Genomic DNA, 26,243 nt, shown 5'->3' with positions numbered 1-26,243 from the left:
GGATAGCCACTCGGAAGGACCTTTTAGCTTATTTTTTAGCCTAGAGGCATAGCAGGGGCCTCTCCCCTCCGGAGCGTTCTAGCGGCCGTTTTCCTGCTCAAACACTCACATGCTCCAGGTGGAGGAGCTTCCCTTCCCTCAGTTCTCCTGAGCCACCATCACGTGTCTCTGTCAAAGAAGGGAAGAAATGAGAGCTCACAGCAGGGTCGGAGGGAGGGAAGGTGCGCCTGCACAGGAGACACTTCGATGAACAACAGTCACAGGTAAGTGCAACCCTGTTTTCATCGCCATTCTTCTGCGCAGTCCCACATTGGGAGACCAGCAAGCTAATTTGCCAGGACGTGGGGTGAGCCTCTCATTGGAAGAGAGAAGGTAAAGAAAAGGAAGATAACTGGTGCTAAAGTTAACGGGATAACCTACAACAAACAAGAAGAAATTGAAAAAATATTCGTGGAGTACTACAAGCAACTTTACTCGAAAGATGATTTGCGAGAACAAGGACTTTCAACTTATTTAGCAGACGCACAACTACCTAAACTATCACCAGAAGAACAAGAGATTCTCAATCAGAAGATAACAACCCAAGAAATTGTAGATGCCATCAATAATCTAAAACTAGACAAGGCACCTGGTCCGGATGGCTTAACACCACAATACTACAAGTTGTTAGAACAACAACTAACCCCGGTCTTACTTTCTCTTTACAACGAGGTAATTGAATATGGTAAGATCCCTCTGTCATGGCAAGAAGCACATATTTCTTTAATCCCAAAAGAAGCTGCTGATCAATATCTTCCCCAAGCTTACAGACCAATATCGTTACTGAACATTGATTACAAAATTTTTGTTTCTATAATCACCAAAAGATTCCAAAAATATATCGGAGACTTGGTACATCCAGATCAAACAGGTTTTATTCCTAAAAGACTAATGAGAGACAATGTTAGACTGGTTCTTAGTGCAATAAAATATGCAAAGTCAAAATCATTAAAAACAGCAATGATATTTTTAGATGCAGAAAAAGCTTTTGATAATGTCTCTTGGCACTTTATCGCTAAAACACTACAACAAATGGATTGTGGAGAAACTCTACTCAAAGTCTTCAACACGATATACTCGGTGCAAAAAGCTCGTCTTTTGATCAATGGTCAGCTGTCAACAGAATTAAACATTACAAAAGGTACAAGACAAGGATGTCCTCTTTCTCCATTTCTATTCGATTTATCTATGGAGGTCCTTTCAAATCATATAAGAAATGATCCAAAAATCAAAGGTTTAACAATAGGAAATGAAGAACATAAAATCAAAAGCTACGCAGATGTAGTCTTAATTTGCCAAAACCCTGAACAAACACTCCCACATGTTTATAATCATCTTACCGAATATGCAAAGTACTCTGGTTACAAACTTAATAAAACGAAGACGAAGATTCTGACTTTCAATCTAACAGCAGACGAAGACAAGCATATCGAGGATATCATTGGATGTCGAATTACTAAGGAACCAGTGAAATATTTGGGTGTCAACATATCCTCACACAATAACACACTTCTAAGGTCAAACTACCTGAAAATATGGGGAGAAATAGAAAAAGACTTGAACTTATGGTCAAAAATGAATATCTCATGGATAGGAAGGATATCAACGATAAAGATGAATGTTCTCCCTAGATTAAATTTCTTATTTCAATTTTTGCCAATTGACATCCCAGACAGGATATTAGAAAACTGGCAAAAACAAGTCAACAGATTTGTTTGGAATGGGAAAAAACCGAGAGTCAGATTCAAAGTCCTTCAAGACGAAAAGAAAAGAGGAGGACTGGCATTGCCCAAACTTAAACTATACTACCACGCAGCCTGCCTAACTTGGATAACTGAATGGATAAAATATCCTAAAAGCCGGCATGTCACTCTAGAGCGGGCGGATTTGGGACAAGGTTTTCACAAAGTTTTGTGGGATTCTAAATCAAAAATTCAAAAAGATAAAGTACTAGAAGATTGCGATGTCAAAACAGCGTTACTGAAAGTGTGGAAAAGATACAAAAAGAGAATACGTCCCTCTCCGCCCCCCATAATGTCACCAACTGAAGCATATAACGATAATGTCAAACTGAAACCGGGTGTTCATTTTACCTACAATGAAATGATAGAGTCCACGGGAGAAATTAAGACTATGATTAAACTTCAAGAAAAATTTCAAAAGTTGAATTGGTTAACATATCTACAATTGAGATCCAATCTGCAAAAAGATTGTTTACATCCACAACCATTTCGTGAATTAACAGAATTTGAGCAGTTAGTATCTAAAAATGAATCACACATCTTAGGAAAAATATACAAGCTTCTCCTGAAATATGATACAGAAGAAGAACAAGTGAAAATAAATATGATAAAGTGGATGCAAAATTTCGGAGAAATGATCAACATGGACCAATGGGAAAAACTCTGTCTTTCCGCATTGAAATATACTGTGAAATATAAGTGAAAGAAAATTGGTATAAAACTTTCTACAGATGGTATCTGACTCCAAATATGTTATCCCAGATGACAACTCCAGGAAAAAAAGGTGCATGTTGGAAATGCCAAGAGTCAGACGGCTCTTACTTTCATGTATGGTGGACGTGTCCAAAATTACAACTATATTGGAAAAGAATCCATCGAGAATTACAGACGATCTTAGATGTGAAGTTCACATATGACCCTAAATTCTATCTACTCAGTATAGCGCCGTCAAATTTACCTTTGAAACTGTATGACGTTTTCAAATAAGCTACAACAGCTGCCAGAACAACTTTAGCAAGAACCTGGAAACAACCTTACATACCTGAAATTGATGACTGGAAAGAAAAACTTTTGGAATATGCAACTATGGCCAAAATGACTTTTGAACTAAACCCCAAATTTAGTGAATCCACTGAGCAATTCGAGGAGAAGTGGGTGTCTTTTTACACTTATATGAAATGCGACCAACTTAAATGAACTATTTTTAAACATTATTATAAACTTTGTACTATATTTTCTTACTCTAACTAAAAGAGAATATGAACGTTTAAAATATTAGAAAGTAGTTTGATGCAGCTATGACAAATTAAAAATATTCTGTAATTATGTTTTATCAGAAATCAATTCAAGACTGTATTGTTTTTACAATGATTACATTTACCCCTTCCCTTTTCTTTTCCTGTACCCTCCAATAATATAAATAAAATCATTAAAAAAAAGGAAGAGAGAAGGTAATACTGCTGCCCCCACTGATGTCTCCCTTCTCGTACTGATGCCCACAGATGATGAAGTGATGATGCTTGATGAACGTTTCAGCAGACAATCAAGTTGCGGCCTTGCAGATCTCCACCAGTGGGACGCCTTGTGAAAAAGGGGCTGAAGCAACTTGTGCATGGGGAGGGCAAGGGGGGTCCGGCACGTCCGTCACACAAGCCAATGGCAGGGACGATCTGTCTGGGAAAAGTCTGAGGTGAGGCATCCGTCCCCTTCAAAGGCCGCGCAAAACAGGCAAGTAGTTGTAGAACTTTCCAAAACTGACTTGTCCTCTTCATCCTGTGCCAAGTGAAACTTCCACACTACCATAGGGAGAAAGCGTATTCTGGACCTCAAAAGCACCTTCTGTTCATGGATCCTGATGAAAACAGAGTTTCACTTACCTGTAACTGTTGTTCATCTGGTGGATCTTCTATGCAGGCACACATTGGGACTGCGCAGGTGCAGGCCAGCCACGGATAAGATTTGTCAGCTTCTAGCAAAATCGAAAGTGAGAGTGCTCCCCCTCCCCTCGGGGCATGCAGCCTTCCCGCCCAGTGGTCACATGACCCAGGGGGAGGGAGCACTCTCCCCTCCAGTTCTCCAACCTGCCACGGAACCAATAACCACGTGTATTGCGGACAGGTCCCACAGCGGGGAAGGAGGGAGGGATGTGTGCCTGCATAGAAGATCCACCAGATGAACAACAGTTACAGGTAAGTGAAACTCTGTTTTCATCTGTGTGGCTTCTATGCAGTCCCACATTGGGAGAGTAGCAAGCTTGGTTCCCTGGATGGTGGGTGTGGGACAGCCACCGAACCCATGACTGCAAGACGGCACGTCCCACTACTGTCTCTCTAGAAGAATCCACGTCGACCGCATAGTGCGTCACGACGTCGCCACTCGAGAGATGTCTCGGAGGTCAATTTTAGACAAATAGGCGACGGAGGCAGCGTAAGCCCTTGTGGAGTGCACCTTGATCATGTCTGGGCAATCCACACGTGCTCTCTCATAAGACAGTCTAATGGCTGAGGCAATCCACCCGGACAGGGTCTGCTGGGAAGCTCGGTGCCCCCTACGGCGGTCAGTACAGCAATAACATATTGATGTTTTCCCTGCAAACAAGGTTCTTTGTAATAGAGCCCCCTCCTTATTGGAAGAAGGGGTCGGCAATGACACGGGTAAGACGAGACCTTGTATGGGAAAGAAAGCTTGGGTGTCAACACCACTTGATCAGCGTGAAACTTAGTAAACGGTGAGGAACGGCAAGAGCCACTAAATCTCTGACACGACTGGCCGCACCTACCCGTGTTTACTTCCTTGCCCCTAAACCAGGAGGGACGCAGGCTGGATGCCTTACCCAGGAAAGTCTATACTTCCAGTGCCATTGGCCTTCACATTTCTATTTCATGGCAATCATGGCCAGATACTATTATGCCTTCTGGGATGGAATTCATCCCAAATTAGTATCCTACCAGAGGATCAACGCCCGTCAGACGAAACTGCTCAGAGCATAAACATGACCCTCGACAGACAGCAGTTTATTGCAGCGCATCACGTAGCAGACCCTTCCAGCAAGGTCATAGCCTCGTCCATAGTCCTTTGGAGACATGCATGACAACCCTCTGTATGACACTCGATCGTGTATCTAGGACCTTGCCCTTGAGGGCACCTCCGTCGCGTATTGGCAACCAGTCTCACCCATCCCGCCTATACAGGTACCAAGGTACCTTTCCCTTCGGACTGAATGGCAACTGCCGAGGGACGTTGATCGTCGGGAACGATGGAGATTTGAGGGGATATACGATCCCAGAGGGAGTATTGATACCTGGCCATGATGGCAAGGAAATTGGAAATGTGGAGACCCACCGCAGTGGAAGTGTAAATTTTTCTGGCAAGGGTACCTAGTCAACAAAAACGGGGAGCGCCCCCCTCTAGAGCTGGGGAATTGACGATGATGTCGAGATCCACAAACTTATATGCTGTTCATATGTTAAATACCCAAGGTCCTGCCACTCTCAGATGAGCAGATGCGGTTTGCCGTTGGGCCAGAGTGATGCATATTGCACATTGGTCCCACACCCACCATCCAGGGAACCAAGCTTGCTACTCTCCCAATGTGGGACTGCATAGAAGCCACGCAGATGAAAACAGAGTTTCACTTACCTGTAACTGTTGTTCATCTGGTGGATCTTCTATGCAGTAACACATCCCTCCCTCCTTCCCCGCTGTGGGACCTCTCCGCAATACACGTGGTTCCGTGTATTGGTTCCGTGTATTGGTTCCATGGCGGCAGGTTGGAGAACTGGAGGGGAGAGTGCTCCCTCCCCCTGGGTCATGACCCAGGGGGAGGAAGCACTCTCCCCTCCAGTTCTCTTTCTGCCGCCACGGAGAGAGAACATGTCTATCCTTCTTGATCGTCTCATGAAGGATAACCGCTAAGTCCTTGGGCATCGCCCCCACTGTGCCAGCTTATAGCCAAGATACTTTGGCAGCCAGTCTCACCCATCTCGCCTATACAGGTACCAAGGTTTGCCAGTCCTGTCCCCCCATCTAGCTGAAGTGATGCTACTAAAAAGCCCACCGCATATCTAAAGGACACGTACCCAAAGGCCCAAAAGGACGCCGCATTAAACATGTCAGCACTATGAGGAAAGGGTGAGGGAGTTGGGAATGTTTCATCTGGAGAAGAGGAGGTTGAGGGGGGATGTGATTGCTGTTTAAGAATCTGAAGGGCTGTCACTTTGAGGAGGGCAGGGAGCTGTTCGTGTCAGCAGCAGAGGATAGGACTCACAATAATGGGCTTAAATTGTGGGTGGAGAGGAACAGGCTGGATATTAGGAAAAATGTTTTTACAGTGAGAGTTGTTCAACAGTGGAATCGGCTGCCTAGGGAGGTGGGTGAGCTCCCCCTCCCTGGCAGTCTTTAAGCAGAGGCTGGACAAGCACTTGTCAGGGATGCTCTAGCCTGATCCTGCATTGAGCAGGGGGTTGGACTAGGTATGGCCCATTCCAATTCTATGATTCTACCAGCAGTGACCACAGGGAACAATGGGTGCCCTAGGAGGTTATTTTAGAAACATCTGGGAAGAATGATGTGAAAAGAGTGGTTTTTCTTTCACCCAGTGAGACAACCTTGACCGAGGACACTGCCAACCTCACAGTTTTTAAGATGAACAGGAATTCCAAGACCAAAGGCAAGGAAGTAGGGGAAACCCCTTCAGACAGGGTCAGTAAGGAAAAGCATTTCCACTTATGACCGTTAGAAAGCCTAGTGGGCAGTTTATGGGCATTGAGCAACACATTAGCTACTGGTTCTGAAACAGTTAGCGTTGCAGGATAATGTGCCACACGGTCAGGTGAAGGGCGCTCGACCTTGTGATAAAGCATGTTCCCTATTTGCAAAAGGTCTGGGACAACTGGCAGGTGCATATATTTGCCCCGGTACGGATTGAACAGAACACAGAACCAAATCCAACAGGGTCAGAATGGAGTAACCAGAATACAGCATGTCCCATCCCTGTAGATCTTGGATAGTGCCTTGCCTATCAAAGGGAATGTGGGGAAATGCTTAGAAAAGTGTATCCACCCATGGTATCTGGAATGTGTCCCCTAAAGAGGGGGGGTTGATTTCAGCCCGCGAGCAAAAAAAGTATGGCCTTGGCATTGGAACGCATGGTAAAAAGGTCCACCGTATGATACCCCTACCGTGAAAAAACTGGGGAAATATAGTCCAGGCAATCACTCTTGAGTAGGGACTCCGATCCTGCTACATAAGTCTGCCCTGGCATTGTCCAACCCAGCTATATGAACAGTATGCAAAGACACCTCGTGCTGGATAGCCCACTCCCAAATTGCTGTAGCCATTGCACAGAGAGGCAGGGATGTTGTGCAGCCCTGCTTGTTTAGATAAAACATGGCGGTTGTGTTGTCTGTTTGCACTTGGACCACCTTCCCACGGAGGAGAGCTGCAAATGAATTCAGGGCATAACTAATGGCTCTTAATTCCAACAAATTAATGTGTAATTTCTGTTTGCTGTGAAGCCATGCATTTCTTACAGTGAGCGCACCTCAGCCAAAGATGCATCTGTGATGACCGTAACCTGAGGAGAAGGGGAGCCAAAAAGAACTCCCCTGAACAGATTATTGTCAAGCGTCCACCAGGATAACAGTCTGACAACCCTTCTGGACACAGAAAACCTCTGGTTTATGAGAGCGACACAGGGGGCTGAATACACCAATAAAGCATTTTCATCACACAATGTGCAGAAGCAACAGCGGAGGTCATCGTTCTGGACCCAACTCAGCAAAAACCTTGTCTGTGGCAGCAGAAGCTGCAAAGCAATGAAGGTAACTCTATGAACTCTAGGAGGTCACCCCCTGTGCAACTATTGATAAAACCCAAGAATCCAAAGTAATTACAAGCCACTTTGGTAGGAACTTGAATAATCTGTTCCAAAAACTACAAGGGCAGATACCCAACTGTCAGAAGGAAAGTTTCTGAGCTTGTGAGATGTCCTTAGAAGGTTACTGCTGCTGTGGTCTGGGTCTTAGACCGGCTTCCCCAACCCAGGCCTCAAATGCGGAGATGACTGGGAGAAAAGGCCTCTGTGGAGGATACAGCTGAGAGTGCTGCTGATGCGAGGGTTGGTGTGGTTGCTGGTACTGATACTCAAGAGCAGTCGTGTGGCTTTTGCGGAGTAGTGGCCCCCTGGGTGACGCCAAAGGACCGCACTGTTTGTCAGTTCTTCTTACTTTGTGTCAGGAACTCATCAGTCTTTGTCTGTGTCACAACAATGTACCCTGAAAGAGCAAGCCCTCCACTCTAGATCTTGTCTCAGGTGGGAGCGCCGTGGAGCGAAGCCGTGCTCACCTCCTCAATACACCTGCAGATGCCGTAGCCCGAGCAGATGTATCAGCCAAATGCCAACCAGCATTGATCTGCTGCTTTGACTGTCTCAGGGCCTCAGTCTGAATAAACGTTGCCAAAGATTTTTTCATTATCAGGGTAGGTAGAGAGGTTCTCCCATAAGTCGAGCTGACAGGCACCCATGATAACTTGGTCATCTGCTCTACACAGATGCAACGCCGAAGAAGAGTAGGCCTTTCAGCAATCTTTCTGCCTCCTCTGTCAGCGGGTGTTGCGTACGAACCGTGCCTCTGCTTCACCTGCACCTCTTCAGCTATGAGTGAAGAAGGGGCAGGGTGCATGAATAGGAATGGACAGTCTTCTTGCTGGACTCTATCATATTCTTCACCCTGAGGGAGGTTGCAGGAATGGAGGAAGGTTTGTCCCAGTTGGATCTGGCCATGTCCCGTACATCTTCTAAGAGGGAGAACACAATTGTCCCTGGTGACTCCGAATAAGGCCTTCCTAGAATTTTGTCCTTAGGCCTCAGAAACACAGAGGTAATCTGAATGTCCAGAGACTGGGCCATCCTCACCATCTGTCCCAAGAAAAGGAGTAGGTCCTGCCGAACTTCTGAAGCCATCGAGGTGAGCGCTCCCCGACGCCCTGTTCGCCCCGTCGGAACCAGGCTCCGTGGTATACTGCGGAGCTCCGGAGCAAGAAATGGGAGCTTTATTCGTTATTATATTGTTGAATTATTTAATGATGGTAGCCACCCTGAGCCCGGCCTGGCCAGGAATAGAAGGCAGGGTATAAAATAATAAAAATAAATCAGTGAACTGACTCAGACGGCAGCAAAAGAACTGAGGGAAGTGGGCGTGCCGCACCAGTAACATGTGCTGTTCCAGCCTAGCGCCTGCGCACTTCAGCGCCCCATCCCCCCACTGGCTAAAGCTTGAAATCTCCTCTGGAGGCAGTTCTGCGCAAGCACAGCCCCTATGTGGGACTGCCCTTGAAGACCAACGATGAACAACTCCTCCACCTGCAAAAAGCACCTGAGATGGGTGAGAAAAGGGGGAGAACGTTTTGTTTTGCCCCCCTCCATGAACTTCCACAATGCTTTATGGGCAGTAGGCCCATTGTAGTGAATCTCCCCATTTTCTTTCACTGTATATTTAGGCTTTCTTTCTGTGGATGGATTGGGGAGATGCCCCTCTGAACCTGAGGCAACGCTTCTCTCCCCAAGAGGACTTGAACAACCAACCCTCTTATGAGGCTGAGTTCTTCCCCCAGAAAGTCCAACCATGGCTGAAAGGGCACCACGTGTCCCCACAGAGCTCCCCTTCAAGACTCTCCCTGGCCACACAAACAGCCATTCTGCATTTTGCTAAGCTGGTCGACATGAGGGAGACGGGGGTTTCTACTTGTCTTGATTATGCCTGAACTCTCCCATCGTTGGCTCACTCTGCACTTTGGGGCCCTTGGGACCCACTGTCTAATTCCTGCTTCAGAACCTCCGAAAAACCTGCCTTGCTGGCCAGGTGATACAAGGCACCCAACAGAGCAGACTCCAGTCTACAAATGCTGGAGCCCCACTAGGAGAGGCCTCTGTGGCACAGATGCCATGGCGATCCACAGGCATCTCAGGGCAGCCTCATTTTAAAGGGCTTTCTGAGTCAGTAGCCATTTCCCTTTCGTGCCCCCAGCAAATACTAGAGCTACCCCAGAAGGAACACTTTGGAGGTGTCCCCTCCCGGTCCTTCTCACCCAAGCATCTTCCTCCAGATGCAGCCACATGAAAACGAATAACTGAAAACTAACCTCAGACGTAGAAGCCAGGTGGAGATTTAAGTATTTATGTCAGTGGGATAATAGGAGACATCATCTGTCAGCAATGCTGACTCTATGACCTTAGGCAGATCATGAGAGGGAGGGCATCTTGGCCATCTTCTGGGCATGGAGTAGGGGGACACTGGGCGTGTGTGGGGTAGTTGTGAATTTCCTGCATTGTGCAGGGGGTTGGACTAGATGACCTTGGTGGTCCCTTCCAACTCTGTGATTCTATGGTAATGAAAGAACCACCAGCCCTAACAAGTGCATCTGGAGACACTGGAAGATCCCCTGCAAGACTACTGACCACCACCTCAGGGAGACTTGAGGTTTTGGCCCATGGAACAAGGGGGCTTCTCTCTCCTGGACCTGGGACCAGGGCTCCAGGGCAGAGAAGGTCCCCTGAGGAAGCTGCAGCTTCCTGTCCTGGAGACCTTCCTTGGAGACGGAGGCATCATGACTCACAGCTAGGACTTGACACCACCAGCCCCCCCACCCCAGATCCTCCTGCTAACTTTCTGATTAAAACAATCCCTCTCTACAACAGGCAGGATGGTGCTGCTGCAGTCGTCTCGCTTGTGGGCTTCCTAGAGGCACCTGGTTGGCCACGGTGTGAACAGACTGCTGGGCTTGATGGGCCTTCTTGGTCTGACCCAGCAGGGCCATTCTTATGTTCTTAACAGGCCTCCACACATGAAGCTACCTTATACTGGATCCAACCACTGGCCCATCAAGGTCAGTATTTTCTTCTCAGACAGGCAGCAGGGTCTCAGGCTGCAGTCCTCCACATCACCTACTACATGGTCCTTTAACTGGAGGTGCCGGGGATTGAACCTGGGACCTTCTGCATGCCAAGCAGATGCTCCACCACTGAGCCACGGCACCTCATGCAAGTTCCACATGGCAAGTTTTCCTATGAAACAGTCTGTCCTGCCTGATGAGACTGAACAATGACACTCACTCTGATGAGGAAGAGGGAGGGGCAGTGTGGGGACTTTTCTGCACTGGATAGTAACCTACGAACCAGACCTGCATCTCACCACACACAACCCACACAAGGAGAGAAGCCAGCCAACTTCACAGCTGATGCAGCCTCTTGTGAGCTATGGAGCCATCAAAAAGAAACAAGCCAGAGGTGAAGCCATGGGAACGTGCCATGCAGATGTGCCATGCTGCGTGAAGGGTGCAAAGGACAGGAGCCTCCCAACCACAGAAGGGCAGGGGATGGAGCCACACCTGAACACCACACCCGGAAGCCATCCCCTTGGGGCTCACCTGGTTGTCCGCTGGGAAGGCACCTCCTCAGCCGGCTGAGTCTCCACAGGTGAGACCGAAGACGCCGTGGCTTCCGTGCTGGGTGATGGCACAGCAAGGGAGAGGCGGGTGGCAAGGAGGCCACTGGCCGCTGACCCCTCGCCGGGGGCAGGAGGCATGATGGGAGAAGGGAAGTCGAACTCGCTGGAGCTGATGGCCGCCTCGAGAGGAGTGGAGAAAGCCAAGGGCTGGTTGTCATGCGGGGAGGGAGCAGCGGGCCAGTCCTGAGAGAGGGGAGCCGGAAGCAAGGCTTGCGGGGCAGCCTCTGCGTGGAGGTCGCTAAAGCTCGGGCCTTCAGCCGGGGAGCCCCGGAGGGCAGGCAGCAGCGCATCTGGAGGCCGCTCCACGAAGGGGTTGTTTTGGGGGCTGACCCAGGATACAAAGGGGTTGCTGCTGGGGGAGCTGCCGTCCTCTCCCCTCTCCGCCTGCCAGAAGTCAGCCTTCTTGAAGTCTATCACCCTGTCATCCGACCAGCTGGAGGACAGCTCCGAGTCGCTGGCCGAGCTGCCCCTGGGCCGTGGCCTCAGCACGCCGCCCGCTAGAACCTGGGGGATTGCAGGCAAGACCAGCAGAGCCTGGCTGCTATGGCTTCCAGTTTGGCCTGCCTCGGGCGAGGAGAGGGCGACCCCATCTCCCTGCTCCAGGCTGGGCCCTGGATCTGGCGTGCCCTCGCCAAGGCCTCTGGGCTGCTCGGGACTGCCGCTGTCCCAGGATTGCTGCAGCCGCTCCTCCAAGGCAGTCCAGAAGAGCGCAGAAGGGCTGGGCTCTGGCTCCCAAGGCGTTCCGGAAGACCCCAGGCCCCCCTCCTCGGCCACAAGCAGCGGCCTCAGCCCAGAGGAGAGCCCAGAGCAAGGCTCCCCACCTGCCCCTGCCAGGCCTGGCTTCCCAGGGCAAGTTCCAAGCTGCTCGGCCCCCCTGGCCCCCTCATTTGCTGCTTGCACAGAATCCCCCAAAGGGCCTGCCTGCCTCATTAGCTCAGGAGCTCTGGCAGGGCCGCCCTCCGCAGCAGGAAGCAGGAGGCCCTCAGTGCCACGGCCCCCGCTCCCGCCACCTGCGCCAATTACCCAAGGAGCGCTGCCGTCACTTACGGGGGGGCCTTGCCCATCAGTTGCCACCCCTGGGCCTTGCTGCCTTTCACACCTCACCCGTGCCCCCCAAAGAGCCTCACTTGCCTCCTCCTCTAGGCTGAGGGAGGTGAACGTCCTCGGAGGCTTTGCCGGGGCCGCCTCTGCCCCCTGCCTGCCCTCCCCTCTTTGCTCCCAGCTACCCGAGGGCATGCCTACCCCCTCCTCAGCACTGCCACCCAGCTCAACTGCCTCCTCAGGGAGCTGGCCCTTGCCAGGAGCGGGCTGTTGCCCAGGGGCATCTGGGGGCATCTGGAGGACAGCTGGCTCTTGCCTGGCAGTTTCCCAGCAACGTGTGCCAGCCGAGGCCTCCTCCCCTGTCTCAGCCTCGGCAGCCGGGCCAGTTCCAAGCGGCAACACGGTCGGCCTTTCCCATTGCCTTTCTGTGGGGGTGCTCAGAGGGGTCTTCTCCAAAGAGCCAGGCAGGCTGGCGTTGCCCTCCAAGGCCTGACTGAGGGGCAGCTCGGAGCAAGAGAACCCGGCAGGTGCCCCCGCAGATGAGGCCCGCTGGGCCTCCCCCCAGGGGTGTGCCGCTTCTGCTTCGACCACTGCCAGGGGCGGCTCTTTCCAGTCCAGACTCGCTCCAGAAATCGCATCTTCCTCGCGGGGCCCCAAGGGAAACCCTGCCCCCTGCGGAGGAGGGTGGCCGGGCCTGCTCTCCACGCACGTGACCCACGGCTCCTGGCCCAGGGTCCCTCCCCCGGCCACCGTCTCTTCAGGGGCCACGCCTGGACTCCCTTCTGCCTCACTCGGCCATCGCGGGGGGAGTCCGGACGAGGTCTGGGGTGGGCGGGCGTCCTCTGGAGGGTCGTGACCAGCGAGGCCTCCCAAGGCAGCGTCCCAGTGCAGCGGCGGCAGCGGCTCCCTCTCGGCTTCGGGCCTCAGCCTGCTGGTCGCAAAGGCATCGAAAGGGTCGCCCCATTCCAGAGGGGGGCTAGCGGCAGCGGCTGGCTCAAAGGCACTCACGCTTGGGGGGGCCGGCTCGGGCTGTGGGGTTCCAGCTCTTAGGAAGGCGGAGGGGCCACGATCCTCACAGACACAAGTGTGCTCGGTGACCTCAGTTGCAGCCAGCAGCCCAGGCGGGGAGCTAGGGAGAAAGTGAGCAGGGGGAGAGGAGTTTAGTACCTGGTCAGCGAGCAGGGCCTCAGAGAGAGGGGGAGAGAAGGTGAGGGGCTGGACGGCCACCGCGACCATCACCAGGGGCCACTGCAAGAGGGCTGTGGGGCGAGTGGACGGGGTCAGCAGCGGAACACCCAAAAAGGGGAAAACAGTAGCAGCTCTGGGGTGTGCCTTAGGGGAGACTTCCAGGTTGGGGTGGGAGACAGAGCAGTCTCCCCCCCCCCATTAATGCAGCCACACAGTTATCAGGATTCTCTCCACCCTCAGCCCCCCATACACATTCCGACAGCGGGGGCTGCCACCATGCAAACCGGAAAAGTTGAAGACTTTGCTAAAGCAGAGCAATGACGATGGAGAAACTAAAAGGAATGAAGAGAACCACATGGAGGCAGGGATGACAATCCAAGCAGGTGTGAAAAGCCACCCCAAACTTCCACCCCCAATGCCCCACAGTCACCTGCCAAGGACTCCTACAGCCCACTGGCTCCTCCAAGATGGACACCGGTCAATCCGCACCACAGCCACCCCCACCCCCACCACACAATGGAACCCAACACACACTACTGGGGGTCTCCACAGAAATGCATGATTTTTGGAAATTCTGAAGCCAGGAGGGAAAGCACCTCTCCTTGGAAAAGGAAACCTTGTTGAAAACTGGAACATATGCAACACTTCCAATCGAACCTAAGCTTCTTTTAGTGACTTAAAAACATAAAATACATTTACAACTTGATTTACATATAAAACCATACTATTCATTGCATATTCATGAAATTTAGAAGTACAAATGTCTTCATTTTCTATATGAAAAATTGCAAGTATATCCAGTACTTGAAAGAGTTCAACCTGTCACAAGCTATTTTTCCACAAATAAGGTATCTTAACATTCACCATTTGAGAAGTAGATAACAATGAAAGTTGAAGATAGAAAACAAGTTCTGTAGTAAACAAATTCTGTAATATTATTTGGATAAAAGCATTCACATACAGTCCCATGGTTTAGATATTAAACTGAATTTTATAACACCGAGAATAGTGAACTCTTTAATGTAAACACATTATAACATTAATTGTTGCTGCAATTATTCATTCCTGAAAATGTTTACACGTCTCCATGGATTGCCTGAAATTAAAAATGTGATACTTTCATTTGGAGTAAAACCTTGTCTTTCACTTCACTTTATTCCATCATAAGAGTTTGTTTTTCAATGTTACCCAAAATTTCCCCATTTTTCCACCGTAAAAATTGAGAAAATCCTATTTTTCATGCTATAAATATTCATTTCTAGCATGAAAAAACAGGATTTTCTCAATTTTCTCTTTTTTAAAGTCCAGGCTTTTCTCACTCAACGGGGCTTATTTTAAAAATTAACGGTGGGGCATCATCAACAAACTGGTAACTACCACCACTCAGTCTTTGCTCAATCTCATTCAGTAGTTTCAGATAAATATTGAAAACCAGGTCTCAAAGCAACAAATCCTGTAGAATGCCACAGGTCACATGCCATGCTTGTGAAGCACCCTCTGAAGACAGTCCACTGAAGATTTAAACCACCCTCTAGTCCCATCTCCAAAGGACTGATCAGGTACGGCAGGTGACCAATCTCTCAAAGGCCACTGGAAGGTCACACAAGCCTAAAAAACCACATTCCCTTTATCCATCGGCACATGGAGACTGTCCAAAGCTGGGCCAAAAGCCTTCCCAAAGAGCATCAAAGCCGGGAAGCACCACTTTCACCACAACCTCATTGACCCTTGTTGCCCTCCCCAATGGTGCCCTCAACCCCCCCCCCATGTCTTTTTGCACCCTAAGGTCCTCTGGCCTTCTGAAGCCCATCGCTTTAGATATCGAGGAAGGGTCTCTCGATTAAGGCAAGTATTCTGCCAGGCGCCTTCAAGAGAAAACAGCCTGAGGATTCCAGGGGCACATTAATCGAGGATCTTTTGTTTGACCCTCCAAAGCTCCTCACATCCTGACCCACAACCCAGGTTTACAGGATAATGGCTAAAGCTCTTAGAACCTCTTCCACTTCCCCGGTGATTCAATCATAAGCCCAGGAAGGGGGACCATCAACCCATTGTGGGCCATCGTTAGCAGTTCTGAGTCACGTCTGCCACCCCTGCTGATTCAATCACTCTCAGCCAGACACATCTCCTGGTCCCCCTTATGTCACCGTGGCCATCTTCCCTGGTACCCCTTACAACAGACAGTCTGAATGTCCTGCGATAGCTGAGACCCTGACCCTCACACCATTGGGTCTCAGATCCTAAAGTTGCACCAATCACAGATCAACCCAAATTCCACCAAATCCTGTACTTTTGGCCCAATGCCGTTGCTCATCTACTTTTACACCAAATTCAGCCAAAATCACACAAGGTTGGAAGAGACCACAAGGGCCATCCAGTCCAACCCCCTGCCATGCAGGATCCCACAATCAAAGCACACCAGACAGATGGCCATCCAGCCTCTGCTTAAAGACCTCCAAAGACGGGGACACCACCACCACCACCCCGAGGCAGCGCATTCCACCGTCAAACAGCCCTCACCGTCAGGAAGTTCTTCCTAATGTTTAGGTGGAATCGCTTTTCTCTTAGTTTAAATCCATTACTCCATGTCCTAGTCTCTGAAGCAACAGAAAACAAGCTAGTTCCCTCATCAACATGACATCCCTTCAAACGTTTAAACATGGCTATCATGTCACCCCTCAACCTTCTCTTCTCCAGACTAAACAAACCCAGCTCCTTAAGTCTCTCTTCATAGGGCATAGATTCCAGACCTTTGACCATTCTGGTCGCCCTCCTCTGGCCATGCTCCAACTTGTCAACATCCTTCTTAAATTGTACAGCACAAAACTGGACACAGTATTCCAAGTGAGGTCTGACCAATGCAGAATACAGTGGTACTATTACTTCCCTTGATCTAGACACAATACTCCTATTGATGCAGCCCAGAATTGCATTGGCCTTCTTAGCCACCATATCACACTGTTGACTCATGTTCAGTTGTGGTCCACTAAGACTCCCAGATCTCTTTCACATGGACTGTTGTCAAGCCAACTCTCTCCCATCCTGTACCTGTGCCTTATATTGTTTCTGCCTAGGTGAAGTACCTTACACTTCTCCCTATTGAAATCCATTTTATTGCTTATGGCCCAGCTCTCCAGTCTATCAAGGTCCTCTAGGGTATTAACTACCCCTCTCAACTTGGTGTCATCTGCAAATTTGATTAGCATATCCTCTATTCCATCATCCAAGTCATTTATAAAAATATTAAATCGTACCGGTCCCAGGACAGACCCCTGTGGCACCCCGCTGGTCACTCCTCTCCAGGATGAAGTTGTGCCATTAACGAGCACCCTTTGGGTTCGGTTGGTCAACCAATTACCAATCCACCTAACAGTAGCAGTGTCCAGCCCACATTTTACTAGCTTTGTTTCAAGAAGATCATGGGGGACTTTATCAAAGGCTTTACTGAAATCAAGGTACACTACATCTACAGCATTCCCTTCATTTACCATACCTGTCACTCTATCAAAAAAAGATATGAGATTAGTTTGGCATGACCTGTTTTTGAGAAACCCATGTTGACTGTCAGTGATCACGGCATTGCTTTCTAAGTGCTTACAGACCGTCTGTTTAATTATCTGCTCTAGTATATAGTATTTGGAGCGGTGGAGTCTGATCTGGAGAATCGGGTTTGATTCCCCACTCCTCCACATGAGCGGCGGAGGCTAATCTAGTGAGCTGGATTTGTTTCCCCACTCCTACACACAAAGCCAGCTGGGTGAACTTGAGTAAGTCACAGCTCTCTCAACCCCACCTACCTCCCAGGGTGTCTGTTGTGGGGAGGGAAAGGGAAGGTGATTGTAAGCTGGTTTGATTCTTCCTTAAGTGGTAGAGAAAGTCTGCATATAAAAACCAACTCTTCTTCCTCTTCTATCTTTCCTAGTATTGATGTCAGGCTGACTGGGCGATAATTGTTTGGGATTTCTTTTTTCCCCTTTTTAAAGATGGGGACCACATTTGCCTTCCTCCAGTCTACTGGAACTTTTCCTGTTCTCCTGGAATTCTCAAAGATTATTGCCAATGATTCTGAGATCACTTCGGCCAGTACTTTTAACACCCTTGGATGCAGTTCATCCGGCCCAGGAGACTTGAATTCATTAAGAGTAGCCAGGTATTCCCGTACCATCCCAGTGTCTATAAGAACATAAGGCCCTGCTGGATCAGACCAAGGCCCATCAAGTCCAGCAGTCTGTTCACACAGTGGCCAACCAGGGGCCTCTAGGAAGCCATTAACAAGACGGGTGAAGCAGCACCATCCTGCCTGTGTTCCACCGCACCCAAAATAATAGGCATGCTCCTCTGATACTAGAGAGAATAGGTATGCAGCATGACTAGTATCCATTCTAACTAACAGCCATGGCTACCCCTCTCCTCCATGAATATGTCCACTCCCCTCTTAAAGCCCTCCAAGCTGGCACCCATCACCACATCCTGGGGCAGGGAGTTTCACAATTTAACTATGCGTTGTGTGAAAAAATACTTCCTTTTATCGGTTTTGAATTTCTCACCCTCCAGTTATAGCAGATGACCCCGTGTTCTAGTATTATGGGAGAGGGAGAAAAACTTCTCCCTGTCCACTCTCTCTATACTATGCTGTAATCCCCCTACTGCATCCTCTGCTCCTTTATTCCCAGGCTGAGCACTACTGGGAGAAGACTGAGACAAAGAAAGTGTTAAGTAATTCTGCCTTTTCTGCCTCCCCTGTTAATAATTCACCGTCCTCTCCATACAATGACCCCATCATTACCTTGATCTTCCTTTTGCTCTGGACATAACCAAAAAACCCTTTTTTATTGTTTTTAATTTCCCTGGCAAGCCGGAGCTCATTCTGCGCTTTAGCCTTCCTGACTTTCTCCCTGCATGTGCCAGCTACTTATTTGAATTCCTCTTTGTTGATTTCCCCCTTTTTCCATTTCTTGTACATGCCCTTTTTAAATCCTATCTCAATCAAAAGTTCTTTAGACATCCACTCTGGTTTCTCCAAACCTCTACCATTTTTTCTTCTCATTGGAACTGATTGAAACTGCACCTTCAATATCTCACTTTAAAAAAATTCCCATCCTTCATGCACTCCCTTTTCTTTCAGTATTCTTACCCACGGGGTCACACCCAGTAGTTCCCTAAATTTATTGACTTGGCTCAGTTTCTCCCTGTCCCCCTCCAGCCTCCCTCTGCCAGCAGGCCCCTCCTGATGCACACAACAGCCGCCTGCCGCCCCCCCCCCCCGGACATCAACCTCCTTCCTTCTTGCCCGGAACATCCTCCACCAACAGACCTCCTCTCCAGCGCGCCAACATTCACTCTCCCCCCCCCCCAATCTAATGCAGGTGTGTCAGGGGAGAGCTTTGGGCAGGAGCTGCACCACTACTACGCTCTGAGCAACGCCACACATACATGGTTGGCACACGACCCTGCCAAGGCCTCAAGGGCAGACCCCGCAGCAGCTGGCATCCAGCCACAACACTCCCCCCCTCACCCGCAGCCTGGAGATGGCTGCCACCCCACAGAGGACACCCACCATGCCCCCCCTCCGCTCACCTGGGTCTTTGGGAGGGGTCCAGGGCATCCTTCATGCTGAACCAGCTGCCGCTCTTTTCTCCCTCCAGCCCCCCTGCAGCCACGACACGCCCCACACTCTCGGCCACACGGCTCTTGCCAGCATCCTCTTTGGTGCTGCCCTGGCAGAAAAAGCCGGACTTGGCTCGCTTCTCTTCCTTCTGGGCTTCCTCCGGGGTCCTCCCCCTCCATGCTTCGGCTGAGGACACCATGGGCATGGCTATCTGGACAGGCCTGCCCTCCGTGTGCACCCCCTCGTCCATCTTGGCCCTGTTACGGTGTTTACTGAGGGCCAGTGTCTTGACAGAGAGCTTGTCTTCTTCCTGAGCGGCCAGGATTGGCGGGGAGGGGATGAAGCGGGGAGGGTCCTTCTGCGGGGCTCTCTGGAAGCTGCCACTGCTTCCGGACCAGGGAGAGGGCTCAGACTCCGGGGCAGGAGGCCCCGTGCTGAAGCTCTCTGCCAGCTTCTTGGGCTTGCTCGGGGGAGTGGCGGCGGCAGGGGACGGGCACACAGCAGGCCTGGGGGAGGGCTCCTCGCAGTAAATGTGGCTTCCGTTGATGCAAAGGGAGGACCGGGAGACGGGCTCGTTTTGCGACTTCAAGCTCTGGACAGATCTGGACTCCGGCAAGGAGTTGATCTGGGAGACCTCGTCACTGAACGCCCTCTTGTGGGTCAGCCTCGGGGAAGGCAGGAAGTCTCTCACTGGAAAGGAAAGAAGGGAAGTGCTAGTGAAACCTCCTGCCCCCACTCCATGCCAGCCCTGCCCTCTTGGACATCTCCAGCAGAGAACCCAAAGAGCACCCAATGCAACGAAAAACGCACAAATCCAGGCCAAACATGGTCTGACGACCGCGCCACACTTCCCCGGCACTCAAATGCCCCCTGCTGTGATCAGTGGGGGCTTGAGGCAGGAGGACCTTTCGCCCGCTAGCAGCTCTGCTCAGCTCAACAATCAGCACAGAAGAGGAGGAAGGGCCCCTGAAGTCGGGTGGCCCTGGGAAGCCAGCCGTTGTTTGGCCCCGGGTGCGAACACCGATACCTCGACCACAGCTGCTGAAGGAACTACTCCGTGGGCACTCTGCAAATCTCCCCCTCACATGCGCTATCATTAGAACCGCGTCACTCAGCATGGGCTGGGGGGGAATCTTAAAAGCCGGGGCTCCTTGGGCCAGCACCCACACACCCCCGGCACCTTGGCCGCCTCGCTCCAGCACTCCCCTCCAGGTCTCACTCTCTGGCAGAACCCAAGAGACCGGGTCACTCCAGTGGCCCCCTGAGCCCTCTCTGGTCCGTCCCCCCTGCAGGACACCAGCCAGCCTTCCCTCCTCCTCCTGAGCTTTCATATTCCTTTAGATCTCGGCTGCAGCTTTCACAGTCCAAACAGGCCCCAGGAGGTGCCAGCAGCTGTCACAAGGGCTATGGGAATAGGTGGCTCTAAAAGGGGATCAGACAGATTCAGGGAGGAGAGGTCTACCAATGGCTACAAGCCATGGCAACTAAATGGAACCTCCACATTCAGAGGCAGGCAGCTTCTGAATCCCAGTACCAGGAGGCAAAATCAGGGAAAGGCCTTGGCCTCTATGCCCTTTCGCTGGACCTCCAGAGAAACAGGTTGGCCGCTGTGTGTGAGACGGGATGCTGGACTAGATGGACCCTCACTGGCCTGATCCAGCTGGGCTCTTCCTATGTGGGACAGAATCGAGCCACAAAGACCAGGCCGTAAAGATGGTGGCCTCTTCTTACCGGAGCGGTCAGCGGGGAGGCTGCCGTGCCGGCTGGGGGAGGGGGCTGCCGCCACCTCCAAGGCAGCCATGCCCACCATGCTGCTGGCCGAGGAGACGGTGCTGTCGGAGCCGAGGGAGGTGGTGGACTGAGTCAAGGAGGACTTGCGCAGCTTGTTCTTGAAGAAGAAGCCACCGCCTTTGGCCTTCTTGCCGCCCAGGCCCAGGTCTTCCTCCAGGGCACCGCTGCTGCTGGGCACGATGGCCGAGGCCGACTCCAGGTCGTACTGCCGCCGGCCCTTCATCTTGTCCCTCAGCTTGCCGAAGGGCGACCGGGGCTTGTCCTTGACGGACAGGTCAAACATGCTGGCGGTCAGGCTGTGGCGGGTGAAGTGGATGCTGAGCTGGATCTCCCCGCGCTCCTTCTCCTTCTTCCCGGGCTTGGAGTGAAGTTTGTGCCACCTGGAGGGACAGCGGGGAGAAGAAAGCACAACACCGCCTGGGTCAGCTCCAGAATTCTCCCCAGCACCAAGCTCCCACAAGAGCAGGTGAGGCAAGCGCAACAGCTGGCGTTCTCTATTTTGGCCCACGAGGGGGAGGGGTCTTCATGGACACATTTCCCCCCTCATTCCGGGCCTCAGACCCACCCTACACCGTTCTGACTTGCCCCAGGTGAGGTTTGCCTTCAATGTCTCAGCCTGATCCAAAACTCCACGAGTGAAGCTGGATGAAGCGGTACCTCCGAGGCAGCAAGAAACACTTGGCGCATGCGCAGACAGCAGTAGTGGCTGAGCTAGCTTGCAGACCGGTCACTGCAAGGGCTCTGAGCTGTGGGATTAACCTTCAAAGCCCACCGCAGTTTGCTTGGCGAGTAGGCAGCAGCCTAGGGTGCTAGAGCAAGAGTCACGCGGGGCCTCTGCCTGCCCCAGGGGCTCCCGTCTGTCTGGGATCAGCACAAGCCCTGCTCCGTGAAGCTTGCTTGATCTGCTTTGGCTGAGATCACCCCTTCTCCAGCAGGCATGATTAATTCCCCTCCCCCATTTTATCCCCAGACCCCACCGTGTGAGGTAAGTGAGGCTCAAAGAGATTACCTGGCCTCAGATCACCCAGAGACCTTCATGGCAGTTGCAGGGATTTGAACCTGGGCTTTTCCCTAGCCCTAACCACTCCACATCACTGCCTCTCCCTAGCAAACACTCCTAACTGTCTGTCTCTAATTTCTCCTGTGCACTGCTCCAGATTTCCTCCCTCTCCCCCCCCCCACCCCCATACAGAGAATTTCCTTCTAAGACAGGCCTGTCTCTACGGGTTCCCCTCCCTCAGCAGAGTCAGCAGCACCATCGAAGAAGGGCCATGTCTGTGGAAGCCCACCGTTACCCACCTGGCCGAGAGCGGGCCAGCAGGACCTGCAGGGCACAAGGAGCTGCAAAGAGGCTAACCCTCGCCCCCCCACCCACCCCCGGTCCAGAACCAGCCTCGCACCCCCCTCCCGGCCCCGCTCACATTCCAGGCAGCAAGAAAACAACGAACCCGCAGGCTTGCAAAACCCCGAAGCCCCCCTCTGGAGGGGAGGAGGGAGGGGCTCGCTCGTGTGCATTCTCTATGGTGTCCCCCCCCCACACCTTGTGGAAGTCAAGAAGGCCCCCAGGCTTCAGTCATTCCGCAGAACGCGCAAGGCAGAAATGTTCGGGGGGGGGGGATTTTTGTAAGGGGTTTAGAATTGCAGCAGGATGGAACAGGCAGGGGTGGGGGGGAGAGAGACACCTTTACGACGGAATCAGATTGTAGCCCACTGCAGCGATGGCAGAACGCATCACCCCCTTCTCCTGCAGGGTCTTATACCTCGCAATCCCCTTTCTGTACTGTAAAGTGAAATAAAGAATGAAGCCCCCACTGAATAAGGGCAGCTTGAAGCACCCCCTCCCCCCCCCCGCTTTCTGCAGCCAATTCAAGAGAGGGGAGCACCTTGGAGGCTGAGGACATCCATGGCCTCATTAGCATCCCTGAGTTCATCGCTGATGAGCGCCTCGCCTAGAAAAAAAGGTTGCCAGCCCTTCAGATGTCCCCCGGGCGTCTGTGTTATTTTGCGACTGCGGACTAACACGGCTGCCCATTTGGAATCAGCAAGCACAACCCCCTAGCTCTCCACGGGGCAGGGAGGTCAGGACTCAGCCGACTGAGGGAGCTGAGACCAAATCCGAGCCAATGAAGAGCTCCAAGCTGAAACCCCCCAAACCGGAAGCCGGATCCCAGGACTTGCTTGCTTGGTCTTGGGATGCAGGTCAGGAGAGGCACTAAAATCATGACAGACGGATCTAAAGCTCGATGCTAGCCAACACCGTCTCAGACTGGAAACCTGTTGTTTCACCTTCCTGGATTTATGTGCAACCAGGCCAGTGGCGGCAAAGAGGGGCTCCCCACAGGAAGGGGGTTGGGCTCTGCTTTCCCAAAATGAGCAGAAAGCAGAACCATTTGAAACAGGGGGGAGAGGCCTGGGCCCCCTTGGAGTGCCACAGGGAAAGGGGGCCACAGAAATGCAGCTCCGTGCAGCCAAGAAGAGAAGGGAAGAGAAGCTGAGCCTGGTGGCCGAAGCCGCCGCCTCCCCCGCCCGGGGCGCTCCCTGCTTGCCCCTCCTGGCCCTCTCTCTGGGACAGCAGCCGCCCCAACCACCTCCCTCCTGGTGGGGGCCGAGAGGGTTTAAACAGGTTCTCGCCCCCTTCGCATGCTCTACCCCCTCTTGCTTTGGCCAGTTGGCCCCTGGAGGCATCCTCCATCTCCTTGGAGGCTGAGGACATCCATGGCCTCATCAGCTTCCCTGAGTCATGGGGGGGGGGGCCTCTCTCGCTGACGAACGCCTCGGCCCAGACGCTTAGGGCTGTTTAGCTTGGAAAGAAGGCGGCTGAGGGGAGACATGATAGAGGTCTATAAAATTATGCATGGTTTGGAGAGAGTGGACAGCGAGAAGTTTTTCTCCCTCTCCCATAGTACTAGAACGCAGGTTCGTCTGCTGAAGCTGGAGGGTGAGAGATTCAAAACAGATAAAAAGAAGTATTTCTTCACACATCGCATAGTTAAATTGTGGAACTCCCTGCCCCAGGATGTGGTGATGGCTGCCAGCTTGGAGGGCTTTAAGAGGGGAGTGGACATATTCATGGAGGAGAGGGGTATTCATGGCTATTAGTTAGACTGAATACTGGTCATGCTGCATACCTATTCTCTCTAGCATCAGAGGAGCAGGCCTATTATTTTGGGTGTGGTGGAACACAGGCAGGACAATGCTGCTGCCATCGTCTTGGTTGTGGCCTTCCTAGAGGCCCCTGGTTGGCCACTGGGTGAACAGACCGCTGGACTTGATGGGCCTGGGTCTGATCCAGCAGGACTTTCCTTATGTTCTTATGTTCCTTCCGGCTGGGGCCCCCCTCTTTGTCCCCTCCTGGCCAACTGGCTCCCCGACTGGGTTGGGCCCTCTCTGTGCCCCACCCTGTGCATTCCTGCTGGCCAACGGGTCTGCAGAGGCATGACTGACCCAGCCTTGCCTCCTGGCCAAGTCCCCGCTGGCCAGCTGAGCCGTGGGAAGGACCATGGCCTCCCGCCACCCTCAGGCAACTTCCCTGCTGCTTGGGGACAGCCCGCTGGACCCCCTGGTAAGTGGGGGCATTGACCAGGGCAGGGTGCCTTCCCCCTCCAGGGCATGTCTGTACTGCGCAGTTCTATTGTAGTGCATGTTTCGAGACAGAAGAAAAATCAAAGTTCAAAATAGGAAGGAATGTTGTAGTAAACAAAAGGAAGTGCGCTCTTTGGACAGAAACAGCCTCTCATGAGCCAAGCAGCAGATCTGGGTATCAAGTTAAAGTCTGGAAGACTGACAAGAACAAGCTCCACCATTTGCCAACCCAGGACATTTGCAGGCCCTGCTTGGCTCGAGGCAGCAGACGTGGGCCCCCCGTTATCTCCACAAGTCCCCTGGGAAGCAGGCTAAGAAAGCAAGGCCCTGGCCCAAGGTCACCATGAGCTTCATGGCAGCGTGGAGATTTGAACCCAGGTCATCCAGACCCAAGGGGTCAACTACACCTGACATTTCTTCACTTGTTTACACTTGTTTTCCTGAGAACAGCAGCTGCAGAGAATAGCTTCTTAAGAAAAGAACGGGTGAGCCCAAAAGGGCTCAGAACAGAACTGTGGGGGCAGGAAGAGCCCCTGCCCCTCTCTCCAGTTTTCTTGCAAGAAGACTGCTGGGGGGGGGGGGGTTTCCACTGATTTTGCAGTTCCATTGGGAGTATTTACGCCTGGCTCTCCCATAAGGCGGTTTACGCAGCAAAGACCTCTCCCAGACCTAGTGGGAGACGGAACCAGCACCCTTCAGAACAAATAGCCCTACGCAGTGCACAGCGCCACCAGGATGAAGCCACTCTGGTCCAGTCAGGGTCTCACCTACGCAGTCTCGCCCTAGGCGAACATGAACTTAAATGCTGAACAGATTGATTCACTAGATTTGGAAGAATCCCTTTCCATACATGACCAATGGGCAGCATTTCCCGTTGGAACACCGGGGGGGGGGGGGAGGCAGAACTCCTTGAAACCGATTCAGATCCTGACCCTTCCTCTTCCTGCTTAGCAACCCCCAACAGAAGAGAACCTGATCCCGGGAGCAGAGCTCTGGAAAAATCCCTCTGCTGACTCACTCGTGCCAGGAGCGGCAGGGCTGCTGTCCGCTCCTGCAGCAGCCACAGATGGAGCGCGCATGCCTCGGCACAGTTCCCAGGCTGCCCCGAGGAATGCAGCCTCCCCACGGCCCCTTGGACAGCCCACCTGCCTGAGCAGGAGCAGCTGGAGAAGGCCAGGCCTGCCAGGGAGCAAGAGAGGGACATTTGCCCCCCTGTGATGAAATGACGCTTCACCCAAGGACAAGAGCACGAGGCGTTTCCCCTTGGTTTTGCAAATGCCGGGTGGGCACTCTGTGAATACCCAGGGGTTCAGCTCAAACTGCCCTGACAGGTAGTCTGGTCAAAAGAAAGCGCTAGTTCTTATCCGCACCCGTTTCCGATGCCTTCTGAAATCCAAGCTACAGAGTTTGGGGCAGTAAAGCCTCATGACTTTATGCTGGAGGTGGCCCAAGAGGCGGGGGCTTTGTGCACACCCAGAATGGATACTTTCCAGACTAAAAAGTGAAGAAATGGTTCTGCCTATCTCTTCCCTCCCTGGTGATTTGATCATGGAAGTGGTGGTTTCGCAGAAGGGGGGGTCTCCCTGGAGGGCAGCAGCCATTATTGGGGAAAAGGAGACAAACTACTTAAGCAGAAGATGAGAGGGAATGCATCTTGGTCATCTCCTGGGCATGTAATGGGGGGTCACTGGGGGTGGAGGTAGTTGTGAATTTCCTGCATTGTGCAGGGGGCTGGACTAGATGACC

At 51.8% G+C, this 26,243-nt stretch overlaps 1 protein-coding gene across 1 annotated transcript in view; it reads right to left on the bottom strand.

Annotated features, from left to right (window-relative positions):
- The window catches only part of RAB11FIP5 (RAB11 family interacting protein 5), a 49,177-nt gene that overhangs the window by 2,261 nt on the left and 20,673 nt on the right, over positions 1-26,243 (bottom strand). The window contains exons 2-5 of the mRNA XM_056855729.1: positions 20,856-21,295; positions 19,094-19,814; positions 12,611-13,457; positions 11,208-12,565 (exon numbers count right to left, since the gene is read on the bottom strand). Of these exons, the coding sequence (XP_056711707.1) occupies positions 11,208-12,565; positions 12,611-13,457; positions 19,094-19,814; positions 20,856-21,198 (3,269 nt within the window). The 5' untranslated portion in view covers positions 21,199-21,295. The remainder of the gene's footprint in view (positions 1-11,207; positions 12,566-12,610; positions 13,458-19,093; positions 19,815-20,855; positions 21,296-26,243) is intronic.

Source organism: Euleptes europaea, chromosome 9 (assembly GCF_029931775.1).
Source record: "Euleptes europaea isolate rEulEur1 chromosome 9, rEulEur1.hap1, whole genome shotgun sequence".
Lineage (NCBI taxonomy): Eukaryota > Metazoa > Chordata > Lepidosauria > Squamata > Sphaerodactylidae > Euleptes > Euleptes europaea.
Note: the sequence above shows the minus strand (reverse complement) of the source record. Positions and strands in the feature narration are given on the sequence as shown.